Here is a 19551-nt window from a genome sequence, read left to right as displayed (position 1 = left end):
TAATTTATGGACAGAGTTAACAGTAATACTGAAATATATTTGCAGCAATGACAAAGAAGATTTATCAATTCCAAGGGACAAAAAATAGGGGAGTATGAGGAGGCATGGGATTTTTCCTTTTGGAGTCATGAAAATATCCTAAAACTGAGGTGATGACAGCACAAGTCTGTGATGAAAATGAGAGCCACTGAGTGCTCACTTGAAGGGACTGTACAAAGCATGGGACTCTATGATACAGTAAATCCAGTGGTGGAAGATGGACCGTGGTTAATGGTAAATATGCAAAGGTTTTCTCATGAACGATAAAAAATATATACTAATATAGGGTGTTAATAATCAGGTGGGAAGTTTGGAAAACATACCAAATGTAAGGTATGGGCTATAGTTAGTAGTAATATTTTGATGATGCTATTTCATAATTTGTAACAAATGTTTCACAACAATGCAAAGTATTAGTAGTGGGGGTGATATATGGGAACCCTGTATGATGATATGCATGTTTGTTTTGTAAGTTCACAACTTTACCATACACTTTTTGCTTATGTGTGTTCACGTGTGAATGATATATATCAATAAAATTTCATTTTAAAAAATTTATATAGAAGAGAATTTTTCAGGTAAAGGACTTTTAAAATTCCTGATTTTTTTAACGTCTAGTTTTATTGTATTGTTACTAAAGAGCATTACTTTTCACTTTTTTAAAATAATTTGATGTTTTCTTTTTGCCCTAATTGTCAAGTTTGTGATTGAGCAATTGGCACTTGAAAAAAGGAAGGATTCTCTATTACTAGTTATGTAAGGTCTATCTCATTATTAATGTTTGTTTTCTGTATCCTTATGTTTGATCACTTGACTAAGTAAGGTGCTTTAAGTTCCCATTTTTAATGTGCTTATTCAACTTGTCATCTAGGTACTATAACTTATACTTTATCAGTTTCATGAATATTCATAACGGTCATATTTTCATCGTAAATTTTTGCTATTAGCATTATAAAGAGTTCTTTGATGTACCTTTGGACCTGGATTCTAGTTTGCCTGATATTTTGTGTTTTGTATTTGCTTGGTAGACCTTTGCCCAATCTTTTAACCTTTCTGACCCATCTCTTCTATATAATTATTTCAAAAATATATTGTAAAGAGTACACCTGTTTGTTTTGCAGAGACACACCAGGAATAACAAATTCTTTAATGAACATTAATAATGCCACGAAGCCCTGCTGACAGAGTCCACGGGTGGAGGGCCGCTTCAGGGCTGTGCCAGGGCTGCTCTGTGGCCACAGGACATCCAGGGTGGGAGCCCAGCAGGTGACCCCCAGGGCGGGGTCGGCCTGGACCAGGAAGGCACCGCCGCGGATTCTCAACTGGCCCGAGCTAGAGGCAGAGCCAGGGCGGGCCGGGGGCAGGTGGATGCCTGGAGGCAACGTCAGATGCCTGCACTCCCGGCGCTGCCCTCGGGCTGCAGGACGGTCTGAGTCCTACCAGGGCCACTCCAGGGGCTACTCGAGGCCCTGGTTGTCTAGCAGCAGACCCCCAGTCCCCTGGGAAGCCCAGTCCTGGAGATAAAAGGGTTCCACTGAGGGAACTGCAGCCCTGAGCCGCGGGGGGCTGGAAGCTTCTGGGGTTTCTGGAGTTTGGCAACATCTTCAGTCGCCACCGGCTCCTGGTAAAGGTGGCTCCGCGAGGGACACACACCAGACTCGGAGGGCAGCTGTGTCTAGCTCTGGCTCCAGGGGACCACGGTCTGGGTCCCAGGAAGTCCCAGCGCCTCGTCTGGGACCAGGATGCAGGAGGGGTAGGTGTGGTCCAACCGCACGGCCGCGGCCTGGTCGGCAGGGCCGCCGCACACAGCACCCTCCCCGGGCACCTGGTCGGCAGGGCCGCCGCACGCAGCACCATCCCCGGGCACCGGTCCCCGACGCACAGCGACGCTGGGGAGAGGCGGCGGGACCGAGTCGGGAAGATTCAGGGTGACGGTGTCCAGTAGCGGCAGGAACGGGCCAGGGAGCATCGGAGACCCAGGCTCCGGCGGGGTCCCCAGGGCCTGGAGGGCGGGAGCCCGGGGCCGGGGGCTGGCAGGGGCAGGCTCGTCCGCCCCGCGTCCTGCCCCGGCCGGGGGCTGCGCCTCGGGCCCCGGCGCCCTGCGCGCTGCGCCCCCCGCGGGCCGCCTCTTGGTGGGGCCCTGCGCGCTCGGCTCGCGGCTCCCGGGCTCCCGCCGACGGCGCCCGCGACCCCCGGCGGGCAGCTGCGGGCGCGGGGCCGGGCGCGGGGCCAGGCGCGGGGCCCTGCGCGCTCGGCTCGCGGCTCCCGGGCTCCCGCCGACGGCGCCCGCGGCCCCGGCGGGCAGCTGCGGGCGCGGGGCCGGGCGCGGGGCCAGGCGCGGGGCCCTGCGCGCTCGGCTCGCGGCTCCCGGGCTCCCGCCGACGGCGCCCGCGGCCCCGGCGGGCAGCTGCGGGCGCGGGGCCGGGCGCGGGGCCGGGCGCGGCGGCGGCGGCGCGGCGGCGGCCGCGGGCCGGGCCGGCGCGCTCCTGCCCGCGCTTCCACTGCTCGTAGCGCTCGGGCTGCAGGGTGCGCACGAAGGCGTCCATGGGGAAGGTCACGGCCGCCTCGCCGCAGCGGCAGCGCGACGCCGCCTTGCCGTAGTCCACCCAGCGCGGCGTGGCGAAGTTGACGGCCTCGGCGCAGTTGAAGCCGTGGTTGAAGCCCGCGTGGTAGCCGTAGGGGAAGGTCACCACGAACTCGCCCGCCTCCTGCGTGACGCGGCCGCACGGGATGCCGCTGTCGCGCAGCACGGTGGGCGACATGAGGGCCACCTTGTGCCGCAGGAAGGCGGCGCAGGCGCGCGCGCTGCCCGGGAAGAGCTGCGCCGCCAGGCCCTCCAGGCGCCGCCCGTGCGCCGGCGGCACGGCGTACCACGTCTTGGGCGCGCCCAGGTGCAGGTAGCTGAGGCTGTACAGGTCCATGTCCTCCGTGTGCCAGGCGAAGGTGGCCCTCCACATGCCGAAGTAGAGGTAGGGCGTGCTGACGCCCTCGATGACCAGCCCGCACTCGTGCTGCAGCAGGTCCTGCACGGTGCCCAGGCGCGCGGGGTTCCAGGGCCGCGCGCCGCCCTCGAAGAGCGAGCCGCTGACGTCGGCCGCGTAGACGGGCGCGGCGTGGGCGCGCGTCCTCCAGTACTGGCGCTCCAGCTCGTCCACGTCGCGGTGCGGCGGCGGCCGGTGCTGCTCGCTGTCGGCCAGGCGGCGGTACTCGCGCACCGTCATGGGCCGCCGGCGCCGGTGGAACTGCGTGAGCACGCCCGCGCGGCCCGAGGCCAGCTGCTGCAGCGGCGCGGGGATCACCAGGTCGCCCAGGCCGGCGTACGTCTGCCGCGCGCGCCAGCCCCCGGGCGGGACCACCTTGGCCAGCCCCGCGCGGTGCGCGCCGCGGGCCTCCATGTGCGCGATGTACCCGGCGAAGTCGGCGAACTCCTCGGCGGTCGGCCGGAACGTCAGGATGGTCCCGCTTGGGTTGGCGCAGTTCTCAGACCCCATGGGTGCGGCTCAACGAGCAGCGGACACTCAGGCGCTCAGGCGCGCTCTGGACACCTTAGGAGCCGGGGCGGGGTTTCCTTCCTCCCTTTTCCTTCTTTCTTTCCTTCTTTCTCGTGCCTTGGTTTCTCTCTGCCGCAGTAACTGACTCCGAGGCTCTCACGCAAATGGCGTGACCTCTTCTCCGGCTTCTGCCTGACCAGGGACCCCACTGCGGTCAGCTCCCGACCCCAGGGGAGGAGCCCGTCTCCCTGGGAGCAGGCGCGGGGCCACGGCCGGCTCACCCCGCGGCCTGGGGGGGCTCCTCTCCCGGGCGTCGCTGCCCCTGCGTCCAGGCTCGACTCGCCCACCCGAGCAGAGTGTCTCAAAGAGGCTTCACACCAAGCCTGGAGGAAAGAAGAGAGACCACTTGAGAACAAGGGGGTGACAAGCAAATCCCGGGCCAGCATTAAGCCGAAGAAAGCTGGTATAGCAATGTTCTTACCAGAATTAGAATTTAGGGGGCACATCCTTTATAGGCAAGTGAAGAATGTACAGATAAACAGCATTAGCATGTAATGGGGGCATGACTAAGAACAGTCGAGATTTCTTTTAAAAATTATAACTTGGATCTCATGAATGATGTGGTGCTAATATTTGAAAACTTTAGTAAAATGGACCTATTTCTCAAAGTACAAATACCCTAAACTGGTCTAAGTAAAAAGTGGAATCCATATATATATAACAAAAAGTATATTAAAAGTACAGGCAGTTGCTTAAACATGACCCCTAAAACCTTGTGAGACGCACATCATTTTATAGGTGGACTCTAACTCCTGCTGTAGGCAAACTTTCCTAGAGTACAAAAAAATCCTTAAAGCTACCAAGGTCATTTTATGAGGCTATGAGCACTGCCTCAATGACAAAACCAGAAGAGAACAACACGAGAAAAGAGGTCTTACTGGTCCAGCCTCACCTAAAAGCAAAATTGCAAAATCTTAAATACAATTTTATCAAATATTTAATGCATCAGGAATTATATAACAGGATGTCTTATTACAAGTTGATTAAGCAAAAAAATCTAACACTATAATTCAATCTTTTAATAAAAGGGGGAAATCATTGTAGGCAGAAAAATTTTTGAAATAGCTCAATATCCATTTTATTATTTTAATATATGTGTGTATGGAGTCTTACTTTAGAATATATTCCCATTATAAACTCGAATGCCATGAAAAACAAGCAAGCAAACGAATGAGGACAAAAAACACATGTACACAAACCTAGCAAATATCCTTAATAGGTAAGCAGTAGAAGAAATCTAAGACCTAACTATCAATTTGCATTACTAGATGAACGATTGGGAATAAAGAGTTCAGCAAAGTTTCTAGACACAAAGACCAGTTTAGCGGTAGCATGTCTGGACCTCAGTAAAAACCATAGCAAAAGAGTCTCAATGGCTTGTAACAACAAAACGTAAGGTTTTGAGGGAGAAATGTAAAAATGGCATGCACTTAATATTTGTTCATTGAATGCATAAATGAGATTTTTTAACAGAAAGCACAGGAAAAATGTGATTTCTGATATAAAATGACATCATTTTAATCAGTTCTATGCTTAAAGGGGAAAAAAAAAAAAAACAAAGGAAGAAAAGTGCTTACTTTCTGCTAGTCTAAAATCTCAATTTCAAAGGAAGACGCCGGAGCACCCAGAGAGATGATTTCCTGGTAAGGATTCAGCCTCCAAGGTCGACGTCCTGAGCCTAAGGTCAGGCCGTGCACAGCCAGGCGCTTTCTGATTCAATCAGCCCCACCCAGCTCTACTGCCGCCGAAGCCGACGCCAGCTCTAATCTAACCCGCAGCCGTCCAAGGCCCTTCCAATCGACCTGCTCGTTCCCAGCCCAGAAACCCGCCCGTGGCCATTGGTACCAATCCACTAAATGCTACCTTTTGTCCTGAAAATCTTTTGAGATTTTTATGAGAAAAGTTTTCTTAAAAATATAACCCACGAAAGCGGACGTAGCTCAAGCTACATCCTAGGTCCCCGGTGCCTCCTAAAAGGAAACAAGCAAACAAACAAAAACACCAGTTCAGGGGAGCTGGGGGGGCTCAGGGCTTGAGGACCGGCTTCCCACATGTGGGGTCCAGGGTTCAATCCCAGACCAGGACCTCTAAAGAAAGGAAGAAAGAAAGCGACCCTCCAAGTCTGGGGGGGGGGGGGCAGCACTTTCAAATAAAGACTTTCTTTAAATTAAAAAAAAATAACATCCCAATTGGTAGTTTTCCACTTTAATAAACATGAAACTAACAAACTTCTTTAAACCTGTCCTAGGAGCGTAATGCTCTTGCTCACAAGCAAATCAGATAGAAAAATGTATCGATGTACCTTGCATCAGCCAGAATCCTGATTCCAGACGAGGAGCCCGGGGCGTGCAGTGGCGGCTTCCTCTCTGAGAAATGAAGCCCTGCCCGGCGCACGCCGGCTTTATGCCTGCCAGCATCCTAACTTAATCAGCGACCCCCAATAGCATCACAGGGCTAGGCTCCCGCCTAACATCTCACTTTTTCCAAGATGGGTTTTAAAAACCAAAATTAGAACAAAGCAGACGAAGACTCTGAAAATAAAGGAGTGGGAAAAAGATGCTGGTGAGAGGAGGCCTGGAGGGGGTGGGGCTGTTAATGGAACACAGCTCCATTTTTTCTGTGAATCTAAAATTGTTCTAAAAAATAAAGTCTAGTAATCAAAAGGCAATGAAATAAAAGGAATAAAAAAGTGAAGATGCAAATAATACTAGAAATGAAAAATTTTACCATCAAGGTTTTCAAAACAGTCTTAACAATGCCATATAAAACAACACAATATAAATTAAGGGATTCAATAAACCAGTTCATGCTCTTAATTTTTTAGAGCAGAAAGCAGTTTTCCTAAACATTTTTAAATGATGAAATATAGCATGTTTACAGAAAATGCCCAAAGCACGTTTGTACAGTTTAACATAAACTCACCCAGGTCAAGAAAGAAAACATTGCCACCCAGGAGCTGGCTGCCCGTCCCCTCCTTCCCAGCCCCCAGCTCGCCATCTAGCAATGTCTTCCCTGGAGTGACCCAATCCTAACTTCAATAAAAACTAAAATTTGCTCATTTTTAAAAAATGTTCTACAATGTTAGGTAAGTGGAATCACCGTTTCTGTGTTTTTCTTCGTCTCTGTTGTCCCAGGTCTTTGTACTTGGTTCTGTTTCATTTCGGTAGAGTATTGGATGGTATAAATTCTGTCAATGGACAGTGAGGCTGTTTCCACCTTTGGCCTCTTCCAAACACGTTCTTGGACGTACCTGGGGTCCCCGAGCTCTAGACCTTCAGGGCGTAAATCTAAGATGGGATGTCCTGACCACAGAAAGGCGAATTCTGGCTTTACTCTATCCAACTGTGAAGCAATATGATATAATTGATGAATTCCAAAAGGAATTATTGGATTATGCTTGTAATCTGATCTGTACTTGGGCATGATTGAGTTACGATTAGGGCGTGGAGCCCCACCCACCAAAGGCATGGCAAAGGACAGAGTTGAGGGTTTCTGATATTGGAGTTTGATGCTGAAGACTTTAGCTGGAGTCCCAGGAGGTAAGCTCCCGGAGGAAAGAGAAGCCAGCCCCAGGAAGGAAGGAACCTTCAACCCAGAGAAAAGCAAGCCCCAGGAACGTAGGAACCCAGGAAGCCTGAGCCCTCGCAGACGTCGGCAGCCATCTTGCTCCAAATACTTTGGCGAGGGAAGTAACTTACGCTTTATGGCCTGGTATCTGTAAGCTCCTACCCCAAATAAATACCCCTTATAAAAACCAACCCATTTCTGGTATTTTGCATCAGCACCCCTTTGGCTGACTAATACAAACTGGTGTTCAATAGTTTCTGCCAATTCACACACTCCGCGGCTGTTTATTAGGGGCTTTGCAAATGGCTTTCGGTGATTAGCAGCCTCCTCAGCTTCAGGCAGTGGGCAGCGCCTGGCGTCTCCGTGATTCGGATTCGCGTACCCTCACGTCTGTTAGCTGTTGGCGTTCTCGGTTAGTCTGACCATCCTCCGGCTGTGCAGTCTGTCGTTGTAGATGTTCCTGAAGGATCCTGCCACCAGCTGTTTGTCAGACTGAGGAGCACGGTATCTGCTCCCATTCCTTGGCTTATCTTTTCACTCCCCTTTCCACATCCTCAGACTGACAGAGAGCCCCGAGGAGCTCTATTAATGAAAATATTGTTAAAGAGCTGAGCGGGTCTTTATCAAATGCCAGAGGCTACCAAAGTACTCTCCACAACACAGTTAATCCTCACGATGACTCTGAGGTAAATCTTAGTCTTAACCCCATTTTTCATGTGAGGAGACCTTAAGTAACTTGCTCAAGGTCCCAGAGCTAGTAAGTGGTGGAGTCAGTTATTTTAAACAAGAATTTCCAAGATGATTCTTTAAAAGACAAATAAGGAGAGGTGACTCCCACGCCCGTCATCTGTGACGCTTGAGCTGAAAGGAGCAGACGTGGCTATGGACAGAGCACAGGGCCAGCCTGTCCGGTGTAGGGGCCTGACTCTCCTGGAGGGGCCACCAAGCCTGTGGGAGACGCACTAGTCGCTGCTTGGCATTGGCTTTGGCTTTGGCTTTGGGCTATTTTGTTTGTTTTCTGATAAAAATGAAAATAGAACTCGACTTCATACTGCTTTACATAAATTTGAGACTTGCTAAAGACCTGACAGTGAAAAAAAAAAAAAAATTAGAGTGGACTTACTGATAATCTGCTGGGGAACTATTGTGATTAGTAATGGAAGAAATTGTAGCACTGATGTGGAGAAAGTGGCCACAGTAGCTGCTGAGGGTAGGGAGAGGGAAGAAGACATATGAAGTGGGGGCATTTTCAGGATTTGGAGTTGTCCTGGGTGGTGCTGCAGGGACAGGTGCTGGACATTGTGTGTCCTGCCATGGCCCACTGGCTGGAATCGGGAAGAGTGTAGACTACAACATAGACCACTGTCCATGGGGTGCAGCGGTGCTCCAAAATGTATTCACCAGGTGCAGTGAATGTGCCGCGATGACGGAAGAGGTGGCTGAGGTGGGAGGAGGGGGGTGGGGGGGTGGGGGTATATTGGTCCTCATATTTTTTTAATGTAACATTCAAAAGAAAATAAAGAAGAAAATAAGATAAATTGCTTATGATACCATGTTTTTCTCATCTTTTTAGTCGAGTCTTTTCAAATTACTGTGGTTTCCGTCTTGAGTAACGTGAGGGTGTTTCTGGACGTCGTTCTCAGGCTCTCCCTTAGCCTCTTTCTGACTTTGAATTGTGTGGAATACTTCGATTTAAGAGTTTCAGAGTCATCCTAAGTAAATAAACTCACTCAGGGATATAATATAATCCCGATTACTCTTTCTTCACAGGTGGATTAAGTCAGCACAGAGAACGTCAGCAATGCCACCTGCACTATTCATAAGTGAGGTTCCACCCTAGACAAGACTCGGCCGATTAGGAAACTCACACAGCTTCACCAAATCTCCGCACCTCTAATTCAAAACGCTGTAGTATGAAATTTTAAATACCCTACACAATACATTAAAAAGATGATTTTGCTGACTTACTATGGAAAACACTACAAGTTCACTCAGGGAATCCATCAATCACTGTGAACAAAATGAGGTAGGACGGCAAGCAAATATCTTTTAAAACACATGTATACACATAACCCAGAAATGCACCTCATGATTTCTTCCGCTATTTTTTTCCAATTCATATTATTTGTCACCCAAAATCTTGTTTTATTATTCTTTCTCATTATTCTGCATTGGCCAAAAGCTTACTAGGGACTAGCCAAGTGTATGAGTAAACATGGAAACAACAGTCAAAGTTACGTGGGCCACGATGAAAAATGAATTCAAACATACAGAGCGAAAGAAAGACATTTCAGTTGCTGTGGGAAGAGTCTAATCTAGGCTGGAAAATGAGGAACTAGACAAGGGGGCGCTGGATGAGAAAGAGAGCACGGGGCATGTGAATTTGAAGATTCACTTCCATTTCAGCAAGTTAAAGGCTGCTGGGACTTTGAAAGGTATTGCCGCGAAGCCGTCGAGTGCCGTGGGTTGTGCTGGCATCTCACCATTCAGTCTTCCACTCCACGAGCATGGGACATCTTTCCCTTTCCACAGATCTTCATCAAGGTCTTCCAGCACTATTTTGTGGTTTTATCCTTGCCTTTATTTTTATTACCAAAATGTGCCGGAAAACTGTAGATGTTGGAGAGGATGTGGAGAGATAGGAACACTCATTCACTGTTGGTGGGAAGGTAGAATGGTACAGTCACTGTGGAGGACTGTTTGGCAGCTACTAAGGAATTTGAATAGAGACTTGCCGTGGGACCCGGCGATACCATTGCTGGGTATATAGCCTGAAGAGCTGGGAGCAGTGACAGGAACAGACATCTGCGCACTGATTGAGGTTCATAGCAGCATTAATCACGATTGCCAAAAGCTGGAAACAACCCAGGTGTCCATCAACTGATGAATGAATGCATGAGCAAATTGTGGAGTATATGCACGATGGAATATTATGCAGCGGTAAGAAGAAATGAAATTGTGAAACATATGACAACGTGGATGCACCTGGAGGACGTGATGCTGAGTGAAGCAAGCCAGACACAAAAGGACAAAACCTGTATGACTGCCCTGTTATGCGCTAAATATATTATGTGAAATATAAGTATATTATGTGAAATATGAATATGGGCAAAATTGCATATATGACAGTTTTCCTTTGAAGCTGAAAAAATGTTAATAGTACAAAATGTTAATATCAGAGAAAAAAAAATCTCAACATTATCCTAAGTGAAGGAGACCAGAGTACTATATATTGTATGATTCCACTTATAAAAAAGGTAAATATAAGTCAGTTTATAAAGATGAAAGGAGATTAGTGGTTATGGAGATCTGAGGAAAGAATGCTAAGAGGATGGAGTCTTTCTCCTTGGAGTAACAAAATTGTTCTAAAAATTTTAAGGTGATGAATGTCACAACATTGTGATTATACTAAAAGCCATTGATTTTATACTTTGTATAGATTAGCCAGAAACAGCAGCTGCGTACAGTGGGGGACGCATAGGGAGATTGAGAGGTGGGAAATTTTCCTGTTTGTCTGGGTTTTTTTTTTTATTATTAGTGTTATCAAAATAATGAAAATGCTTTAATAATGATGCAAGTTATGAATGCACAACTATGTGAGTATAGCAAATACCATTGATTGTACACTTTAGATAAATTGTATATTTATTAATATGTATCAATAAAATTGATTTGTTTAAAAAAGAAGTTACTTTGGCAACCTTAGTTACAAGTGTCAGCCTGGTTTTAATAGTTTCGTTCCTCATTTTCTGATTTATAAATGAGTCTTCTGATCTATGTATACTAATACCTCCTCACAGTGTTAGAAGAGTGCTTGAGAAAATGATGTAAAAGGTTTAGAACACAGGTGATGTCCACTAAATAAATTGTTTACATTTTTAAAATGCTCCAGCTTCTCCAAGGCAGAGTATGACAGAAACTTCCGGGACATGGACAACCAGTTGGATATACAACATCACTTTTCCCATTTTAGCCACTTTCAAGCATACAATTCAGTACATTAATTACATGTACAATGTTGCACTACTTTTTCCATTACCACAGCAGAAACTGTGTACTCATGAAGCATGAACCCCGAATTCCCCCAAATCACCCCATAATCTACTTTCTGTCTCCATGAATTTGCATATTCTAGTTATTTCATATGAGTGAAATCATACAACCCCTGTCCTTTCTTACTTCCTTCAACATGATGTCTTCTGGGTTCTTCCATGGTGTCACATGCATCAGAATTTCCTTCCATTTTACAGCTAAAGAGAATTCTATTGTATATATGAAGACACACACGTTTTGTTTCTCTGTCCATCAATGGACACATGGCTGCTGCCACCATTTGGCCATTGTGAACAATGCTGCCAGGACCACCGGTGGACAGGTACCTGTTTAAGCCCCTGCTTTCAATTACCTGGGGTATATTCCTAGCAGTGAGACAGCTGGGTCTATGGTGATTGTTTGACTTTTTGAGGAATCACCAACCATTTTCCACAGTGGCTCTGCATTTCACATTCCCACCAACACTGTATAAGGGTTCTTATTCCGCCACATCCTTACCAACACTTGTTTTCTCTTTCTTTTCATAATTCTAACAGGTGTGAAATGGTATCTCATTGTGGTTTTTTGCATTTCCCTAATGGCTAACAACGTGGCACCTCTTTTCATGTACTTATTGGCTACTTGTAGAAATCTTCTGTGGAGAAATGTCCACTCAAGTCCTTGGCCCATTTTTAAGTGTGGCTGTTTGTCTTTTAGTTCTTGACTTGTAGGAATGCTTTATCTATTCTGGATATTAAACCCTTATCAGGGATATGATTTCCAAATATTTTCTCCCATTCTGTAGGTTGTGTTTTCACATTCTTAATAATGTCCTTTGATACATGAACGTTTTAAAAAAATTTTTGATGAAAGACTAATTCTTCAAGAATCTAAAAACAGATTGATGTGGGCTATGGATGGGAGGCTGTTGGTCTCTTCGTAGATAACCTAAGCTGAGTGTGTGTTGACCTGTGGGTGTGGGGCCGTGGGAGGCTGCAGCCCTGCCGTTGGTGTCCATGGCATGACTCCAGTCCCTGAGAAACAGTTTAGCAATGCACACTCTATAAACTAAATATTCATGGAAAATGCAAACCAAATATGCTAAAGCTTATCTAGAATGTATGAAGTCCATGCTAAAAGCTTACCTAGGATGTGGAAGATATATGCTAATTCAAGTCTATTGAGCACTGAAACAAAGAACGATTTGGCCCTTTCTCTGTTAAAAAAAGAACTCAAACATCTTGTTCAGGGCTGGGGTTTGAAAGAAAAAGCTCCTGAGTCCAGCTGGCCATCAATAAATCATTTCCTTTTCAAAATCATTCCTGAGTCCTGGCTTTTCTATACGCAAATAATTGAACCTCTTTTGACACCTACAACATTTCTGGGGACTTGTCCAGAATTGCAAACGAAGGCCAGAGATGGTAGCATTTTGCTGCCCCTTCCAGATTCCAGAGGAAACCAGGAGGACTCCAGTGAACCCCAAATCTGGGCGCCCCTGAATTGAATTTAATCCAGAAAAGATGTGGGCTCCACCAGAATCTTCTCAATGAAAATTGAGGGCAATGAAAAATCTGAAGAGAAAGATTCTGAGAGCGAAAAAGAACTCCCGATGCAAAGGAAGGTAAGACTCCCCAGGAGAGCATAGTCGGGAAAAACTGTAGCCTTAATTGCTGGGAAGGGAGCTCGCTCACCTCCCGAGAGAGGTAACTCCAGAAATTTGGGGTGAAGCCGTTCTCTTTAGGTGTGGAAAAAGGAGGGAAAAAAGGGGAAAAGCCTGGTGTTTTGAGTTTGTCTAACTGCATGTTGGAATCTGGTAATTGGTCTTGTCTCTGCTGAAAAAGTGGAGGCTTGATTATAAGAAAAGATGTTTATAGGTTCAAGTCCTAACATCCTGGAAATTGGTCTGGATTTTTAAAAACTTGGTTACGGGAAAATGAATCAGCTTTTCTAGTGAAGCTTGGTCTGTGTAAGGTCAAACAGTGAAAAAGGCCTAGCTGGAATCTTTTGTTGTGGTGCTGAATTGCAAATAAATCCGCTTTATATCAAATGTTAATGCTAAGTGTTCTCTCTTTCTAAAGTTTGTAATGGCTGCTGGGGCAGCTGTGCTGAAAAAGATATACATAAACCTGTGGTCAGATTAATGAGTTTTGTGCTTTGGTCCGTGTTCGCTCAATGCTGGTGCTGGAGTTGTGTGCTTATGTAAAGTCGTGGAATTTGGTTGAGATGGAGCCCTCCCTTGCCCTTGGTGAAGTGAGTTGATTGCAGTTTGTAAAACAAAACAACGGTGTGAGCTTGTGTGCGCATGCTCTGCTGCTTTGCCTCCCTGGGTCGGCCTCATTTGCAGGGACTCAGGGGATTGTGTCTCCATTTCTGCCCCATGCACCCAGGTTTGGTGGAGCTGGCCCTGTCAGGGCGGCTGGTGAAGCCAGGAACTCGAATCCTAGCCCTGCCAGGACAGGGGGTCCCCTGGAAAAGTGCCAACTTTGAGTAGGTTCTTTCCACCCATTTTGGTGGAAAGCTGGAAAGGGGGGAGCGGCTCGTCCCTGTCGAGTGCGTCCACGCCTTCTATTCATAAGCCGCATTCCTATCTGATTGCGGTGCACCCGACTGCCTGGAAGGGGGGAGGTGAAGGGCATGCAGAGTAAGCTCAAAGTAAGTACAATGAAGTTCCCTCCCTAAGGCGTCAAAGGCCAAAATAAATTTGCATTCTGCCTGGGTTCTACGAAACTGTGTAAAATGCTTTGAAATGTTTTAAAGCTGTAAACTTATCTAAAGGAAAGAGGCTATGCTTAAAAACAATGAACCTCTAATCACTTGATAGCCTTTTTAATGGTCTAGCTGGGAACCTCAGGGTTGTGAAACTACAGAAAAAAAAATAAACCTCCACTTTTCTTTTTTAAGATCTATTTTATTTATTTCTCTCCTCACCCCCCACCCCTGTTGTCTGTTCTCTGTGGTCTATTTGCTGTGTCTTTGTCCGCTTCTGTTGTCATCAGTGGCACAGGAATCTGTGTTTCTCTTTCTTGGGTCATCTTGTGTCAGCTCTCCGTGTGGGCGGCGCCATCCCTGGGCAGGCTGCACTTTCCTTCGCGCTGGGTGGCTCTCCTTATGGGGCGCACTCCTTGGGCGTGGGGCTCCCCTACTGGGGGGGGGACACCCCTGCGTGGCAGGGCACTCCTTGCATGCATCAGCACTGCGCATGGGCCAGCTCCACACGGGTCAAGGAGGCCCGGGGTTTGAACCGCGGACCTCCCATGTGGTAGACGGACGCCCCAACCACTGGACCAAGTCTGCTGCTGAAACCTCCACTTTAAAATCTGTGTTTGGCTTTTGTCAGTTGCTGGCACCTAAAAATTCACTGTAAAAAGATCGTTTAAAATAAATGTTTAAATGCCAATACTCTTTTGCTGATAAATTTTAATTAATTGATTTCTCTCCCCTTTCCCCCCCACCCTGGTTGTCTGTTCTCTGTGTCTATTTGCTGCGTCTGTCTGCTTCTGTTGTCGTCAGTGGCACAGGGATCTGTGTTTCTCTTTCTTGTGTCATCTTGCTGTGTCAGCTCTCCGTGTGTGCGGCGCCATTCCTGGGCAGGCTGCACTTTCCTTCGCGCTGGGTGGCTCTCCTTACGGGGCGCACTCCTTGCATGTGGGGCTCCCCGATGTGGGGGGCACCCCTGCGTGGCACGGCACTCCTTGCGCGCATCAGCACTGCGCATGGGCCAGCTGCACATGGGTCAAGGAGGCCCGGGGTTTGAACCGCAGACCTCCCATGTGGTAGACGGATGCCCTAACCACTGGGCCAAGTCCGCCACCCTCTTGCTGGTAAATTAAATGCATAACTTGCAGATAAAAATTTGTTCCATTACTAGGAAAAGGCAAAACTTCACAGAATTATTACTAATGAAATTCTTATAACTTAATAAAAGTATCTAATTCTCCTTAAGGTTAAAACTTCATAAAAATTGTATAACTACAAGTCAAGACCATGTATAAATGCATTTATATTATAAAACAGCAGAAGGATAATAACTGAAATTATAACGGAGTGAATTTAGCCTGAACCTAATATTATAAGTGTAAACTCTAAACTAACCTTACCTTCATTTATTAGTCACGTCAGGCCTAGCCTCACTCCTCGCCTTTGCTTATAGTTATTTCATAACAGCTTCTGTCCCTATGGTCCAGGGAAAAGTGGACATGGGGACGTCCTTGGCTCCCGTCCTACTGGTTATTAGCGACCCTGCTTTCTCTCATGATTTCAAGTGTAAACTAAATTGCTGCCTGGTGGAATTCCTAGCCCTCGGGGTTGAATGACCACTGGAGTTTTATTATCTCCAAAAACTGAGAAATAAAGTAAGTCTCCTGCCCTGACTGTCAGTGTTCCTCAGAGTGGCAATTCATGAAAAAAACAGTCTCTCTGAGGCTTCAATAGCCTCAGTAAATATACATAGAATTAGCCTTGTTGCTCATCCAAAATTCTGCTAAATTCAAGGTAAAATATAAAGTCTAAAACCAAAAAAAAAAAAAATTGTGTTAAAGCATTGGAAACATTTTAGTTACAAGCCATTAATTAAAAAACAAAATTCTTGTGCAAAGCTGCATGGTTATAGGCAAATTAAAAAAAAAAACCTTTTAAAAGTCTTCAATTATTTTGCAGTCACACTTGTTTTGTAAAAAAATAAAAGTTTTAAGTAACTAAGTTATGTTTCTGTGCCAAACTATTCATGTCTGCCTATTTGCTCATTGTTAGAGTTAATGTGCAGTTATGAAAGTAATATATATATTTCTAAACCCAAATTAAACTAAACGGTATATAAAATAATGTCAGTTATAAATAACATCGATGACTTGTGTTTTTATGTCTTACTCTACTTGTGTCTGCCTATTTGCTCAGCGTACATCTTCATACATCAGAATAATAATATCAAATTAACAAGTGAAAATTCTTAGAAAAGCTCTATTCAAATTGCTAAAAGTTAAATATGCAGTTATATATGTAAATAAATATTCCCGGAGCCCAAATTAAACTAAGCAGAATAAAAATGTCATAAAAATCTGGTTATAAAAACTATTAGAAAAAGACTTTCTCTTTGCGAGAGCTTTGAGAGCGGAACTAAGTGTGGCAAGTTCCATCTACTAGGCTGGGGAATTAAAAATCCATTTGCCTAGCAACTTCCCAGTTTAAACCTTTTAACAGCCTTAAAATAAGAGTAGTTAATGGTTCTATTGCCAAAATTCAGTAAATAAAGGAAATTCCATAAAAGCTATAGAGAGATCTTTCCTGGATTATAATTAAACAAATTATGTGATTGTAATGTGTTTCAGAACCTAGTAGTCAGTATGCTTTTAAAATTATTCAGTTTCAAAACTTAAACAAAGAAAAAAAGTTTTAGCTTCCTGTAAAGAAAAAAAAAAACACTCCCTACATAAACTAAAATAGTTTCAATTTTATTTAGCTTGAGTGAAATCTCCCTTAGTTTATAAATTACCCATTAAATAAATTAACATTATATGTACAAAATCTTTGGAGTAAAAAAAATTATAAGTTCATGTTAATAAAATTAAGCTAAAGAAAAAATTGTAGATATGCTCTCTTAAATAGTAATTGTAATTTAATAAGTTTATTTAAATGTAAAGTAACTAGTCTGTGTAGTTATAGTCAATTATAAAGAGTTTGTAAAAACATCTTCCAAACTAAAAATGTTTAAATGGTTCTAGTTCTAGAAGTCATTGTTAACTAAAAACCTGGATTGGTATCAGTAGCAAAAAATAACTTTATGATAATAAAACCTGTCTAAAGTCCACTGCAAAATGCATATTTAAGTAAATAGTAATAAAAAGTTATCTTGATTCTATTGAGAATCTTCTGTTTTCATTTTAACAATGAAAAATAGTTTTTTTCCTCTATTACTAAAGTAAAATACTTACTACTATCTCCATAGTAAAATTGTATAAGTAAACAAAGTCATTTGATGTATGATGTATTGCATTAAAATGTTTAAAATATATAAAAACAAAAAATAAACTTTAATATGTCAAATCCTCTTGTGCATTCAAACCAGGCCTTGAACATATTGCAGGTGGCCTCTCCATGTGAGTTACTGGCTAGGCTGGTCACTGACCCTTCAAATAAAAATATTTGCTACCTCAGCCTCTGGTTCTGCTCCTGAAGTTGACAGAAACTATGTTGCAGTTCCAAGCTCCTGCAGCAGCTAATGATGACTCGGTACAGGCAAGCATACAATGGATATCGCCTCCAGACTGGCCCTGTTCCATAGTGCCAGAGAGCACTATGCACCAGGCTGGCAGAACACTGGAGACCCTCTAGGATCAATGATGCTGCAACTTGCTCACTGTGTGAAGAACATGCTAAGTGGAGCCATGATTACCAAGGTACTGTAAGTAACACTTAAACGCGATTGGCATTATAACCTCCTCCCATGGAGAGATAACATGTTAAGTATTACAAACTTGAAACTTAAAACTGTTAATTGCAACTCAGAATCCTTATGCATTAACTAATACATTAATTAATATTAAGTGCTGTACTTTTATCCTGCACTAAATATATACCTAATAATATAACGTTATCTTTTCTATTCTAAATCAAGTACAAAAGTATATTAAACATGTTAAATTCCTGGTAACTTCATTTTCTAAATAATTAATAAACATATCTATATAATAAAGTGGCAGCCTTAGCCAGGCTCAGCCAACTTACTATTCAACTGTACTCTACTGTGTAGCAAAATTAGGTTTATTTGCTAATAATAAGTCACCTACTTTTTTACTCTTTTTTTCTTCAAATATTTTAAAATTATAGCTAAAGAAAATAAACAATATTGAATTTCTATTGAAAAAGACAAAGACTGTAATCAGATGGAGGTTGAATAATCCAAGTTTCCAACACATGTACTTATTTATGATCTTTAACTTTCCCAACCCCCAACTTCCTGTGACACTGCTAGCACCATACAGGCCCAGGAATAAAATGTGAGTGTAATGCCTAGATGATCTCTATCCCATTCAAAGATCAAAACATCTCAGCGTAGTTCACGGCTGCGTGTCAGCTTCCCACATACAAGGTTCTGAGTTCAACCCCAGCCCTGGTACCTCGAGACAACAAAAAACAAAACAAAACAAAACAACATTTCAGCAGAAGCCAACTATTTTCTTTAGGTAATTATTTTTAAAATGCAATAGACTGGTAGTTACGCTGTATTAGGAATTAAGTCACCTACTGAATAGTCAAAATTATCAGAAATTGGACAATTAAAACCAAAATGTGAAAAAACTTTATTCTGTAGTTCTGCTCACTCCCACAGCTAAAACTAAGAAAATTTCCAACTTGGTACACTAATCCTGAACTGCCCAAAAAGTGCCAATTCACTAGGAGCGTCTGACAGAGCACGAGTGCCAATCATGAAACAGCCTGAAATGCGTCTTCAAAACACAGTTAAGTATCGGTTGCACTTTCTCTCTGACAAAAAATAACTTAAAATATTATATACACTATTCCCACCAGTTTTTAAAAAGAGGTGCCATCTTTACAGGCACCTAACCTTGTCTACCTCTGTAATCCAATATCCTCTTTTAAAAGCAGGTATTCCAAAATTTTAATTGTTTGTTTCTTTCAGAATAAACATCTTATTAACCATATAAAAACTTCATCCAGCTGCACACAAAATGCCAGATCCATCTTCCTCCAGTTACAATAAAATGAAAGTTTTACACCTTTTTTTAAAGATTTATTTATTTGTTTTAAAGAAAGGTTGTATTCTTCTAAGCTCTTGCTGTAAACTAAAGTTCTCTCTAGAAGTTTCTAGTGGTGCGATGTCTTCCACACCACGTATTACTACCTACATTTACATTCTCCTGTTCCTCTATTTGTGGACTTGTTTATTGCGCTGCAGCAGTGACTTAGCAAGGTGAAACGCACAGCTGTGGAAAGGCAGGAAGACGTGAAGAGCTCGGCAGACGGCGCGCTCTTCCATGGCCTGCCCGCGCCTTCCAGCAGCTGACCGGTGCCTCCTGCCCAGTCCAGGCCAGCAGCGAGCCACACGGCAAGGTGTGACTGCAAACGGATTCCCTCCATCCACACCCCAACTCCACCCCCAGATGCACTCACCACTGCCACGGATGGAGCCAGCCCATAAAAAATGTTTGCCTTAAATAGTTTAAAATAATTAATAGAAGTGCAGCAAAGAGCAATCCCTCCCAATCGGATGAAACTACAGAAATGACGCGAGCGTTTAACATTTGAACTGCTTTAATACGCTGTGAACAAACACTGGTGATAACACCTCCAACAGTCACTAACTCCCAGGGGCCTAAACCGTCCCGCGTCCCTCCTACGGCCTGGC

At 44.6% G+C, this 19551-nt stretch overlaps 1 protein-coding gene across 1 annotated transcript; it reads right to left on the bottom strand.

The window, feature by feature from the left end:
- Nucleotides 1-1714: 1714 nt before the first annotated feature.
- Nucleotides 1715-3541, bottom strand: LOC131276226 (lysine-specific demethylase 4D-like). The gene is made up of 2 exons (XM_071212278.1): nt 2130-3541; nt 1715-2041 (listed from the first exon to the last, which is right to left on the bottom strand). The coding sequence occupies exons 1-2, from the start codon at nt 3528-3530 to the stop codon at nt 1715-1717; spliced, it is 1728 nt and encodes a 575-aa protein (XP_071068379.1). The 5' UTR covers nt 3531-3541.
- Nucleotides 3542-19551: the final 16010 nt, after the last annotated feature.

This window comes from Dasypus novemcinctus, chromosome 27 (genome assembly GCF_030445035.2).
Source record: "Dasypus novemcinctus isolate mDasNov1 chromosome 27, mDasNov1.1.hap2, whole genome shotgun sequence".
NCBI lineage: Eukaryota > Metazoa > Chordata > Mammalia > Cingulata > Dasypodidae > Dasypus > Dasypus novemcinctus.
The sequence above is the reverse complement of the archived record's forward strand: the minus strand, read 5'-3'. Positions and strand labels throughout refer to the sequence as shown.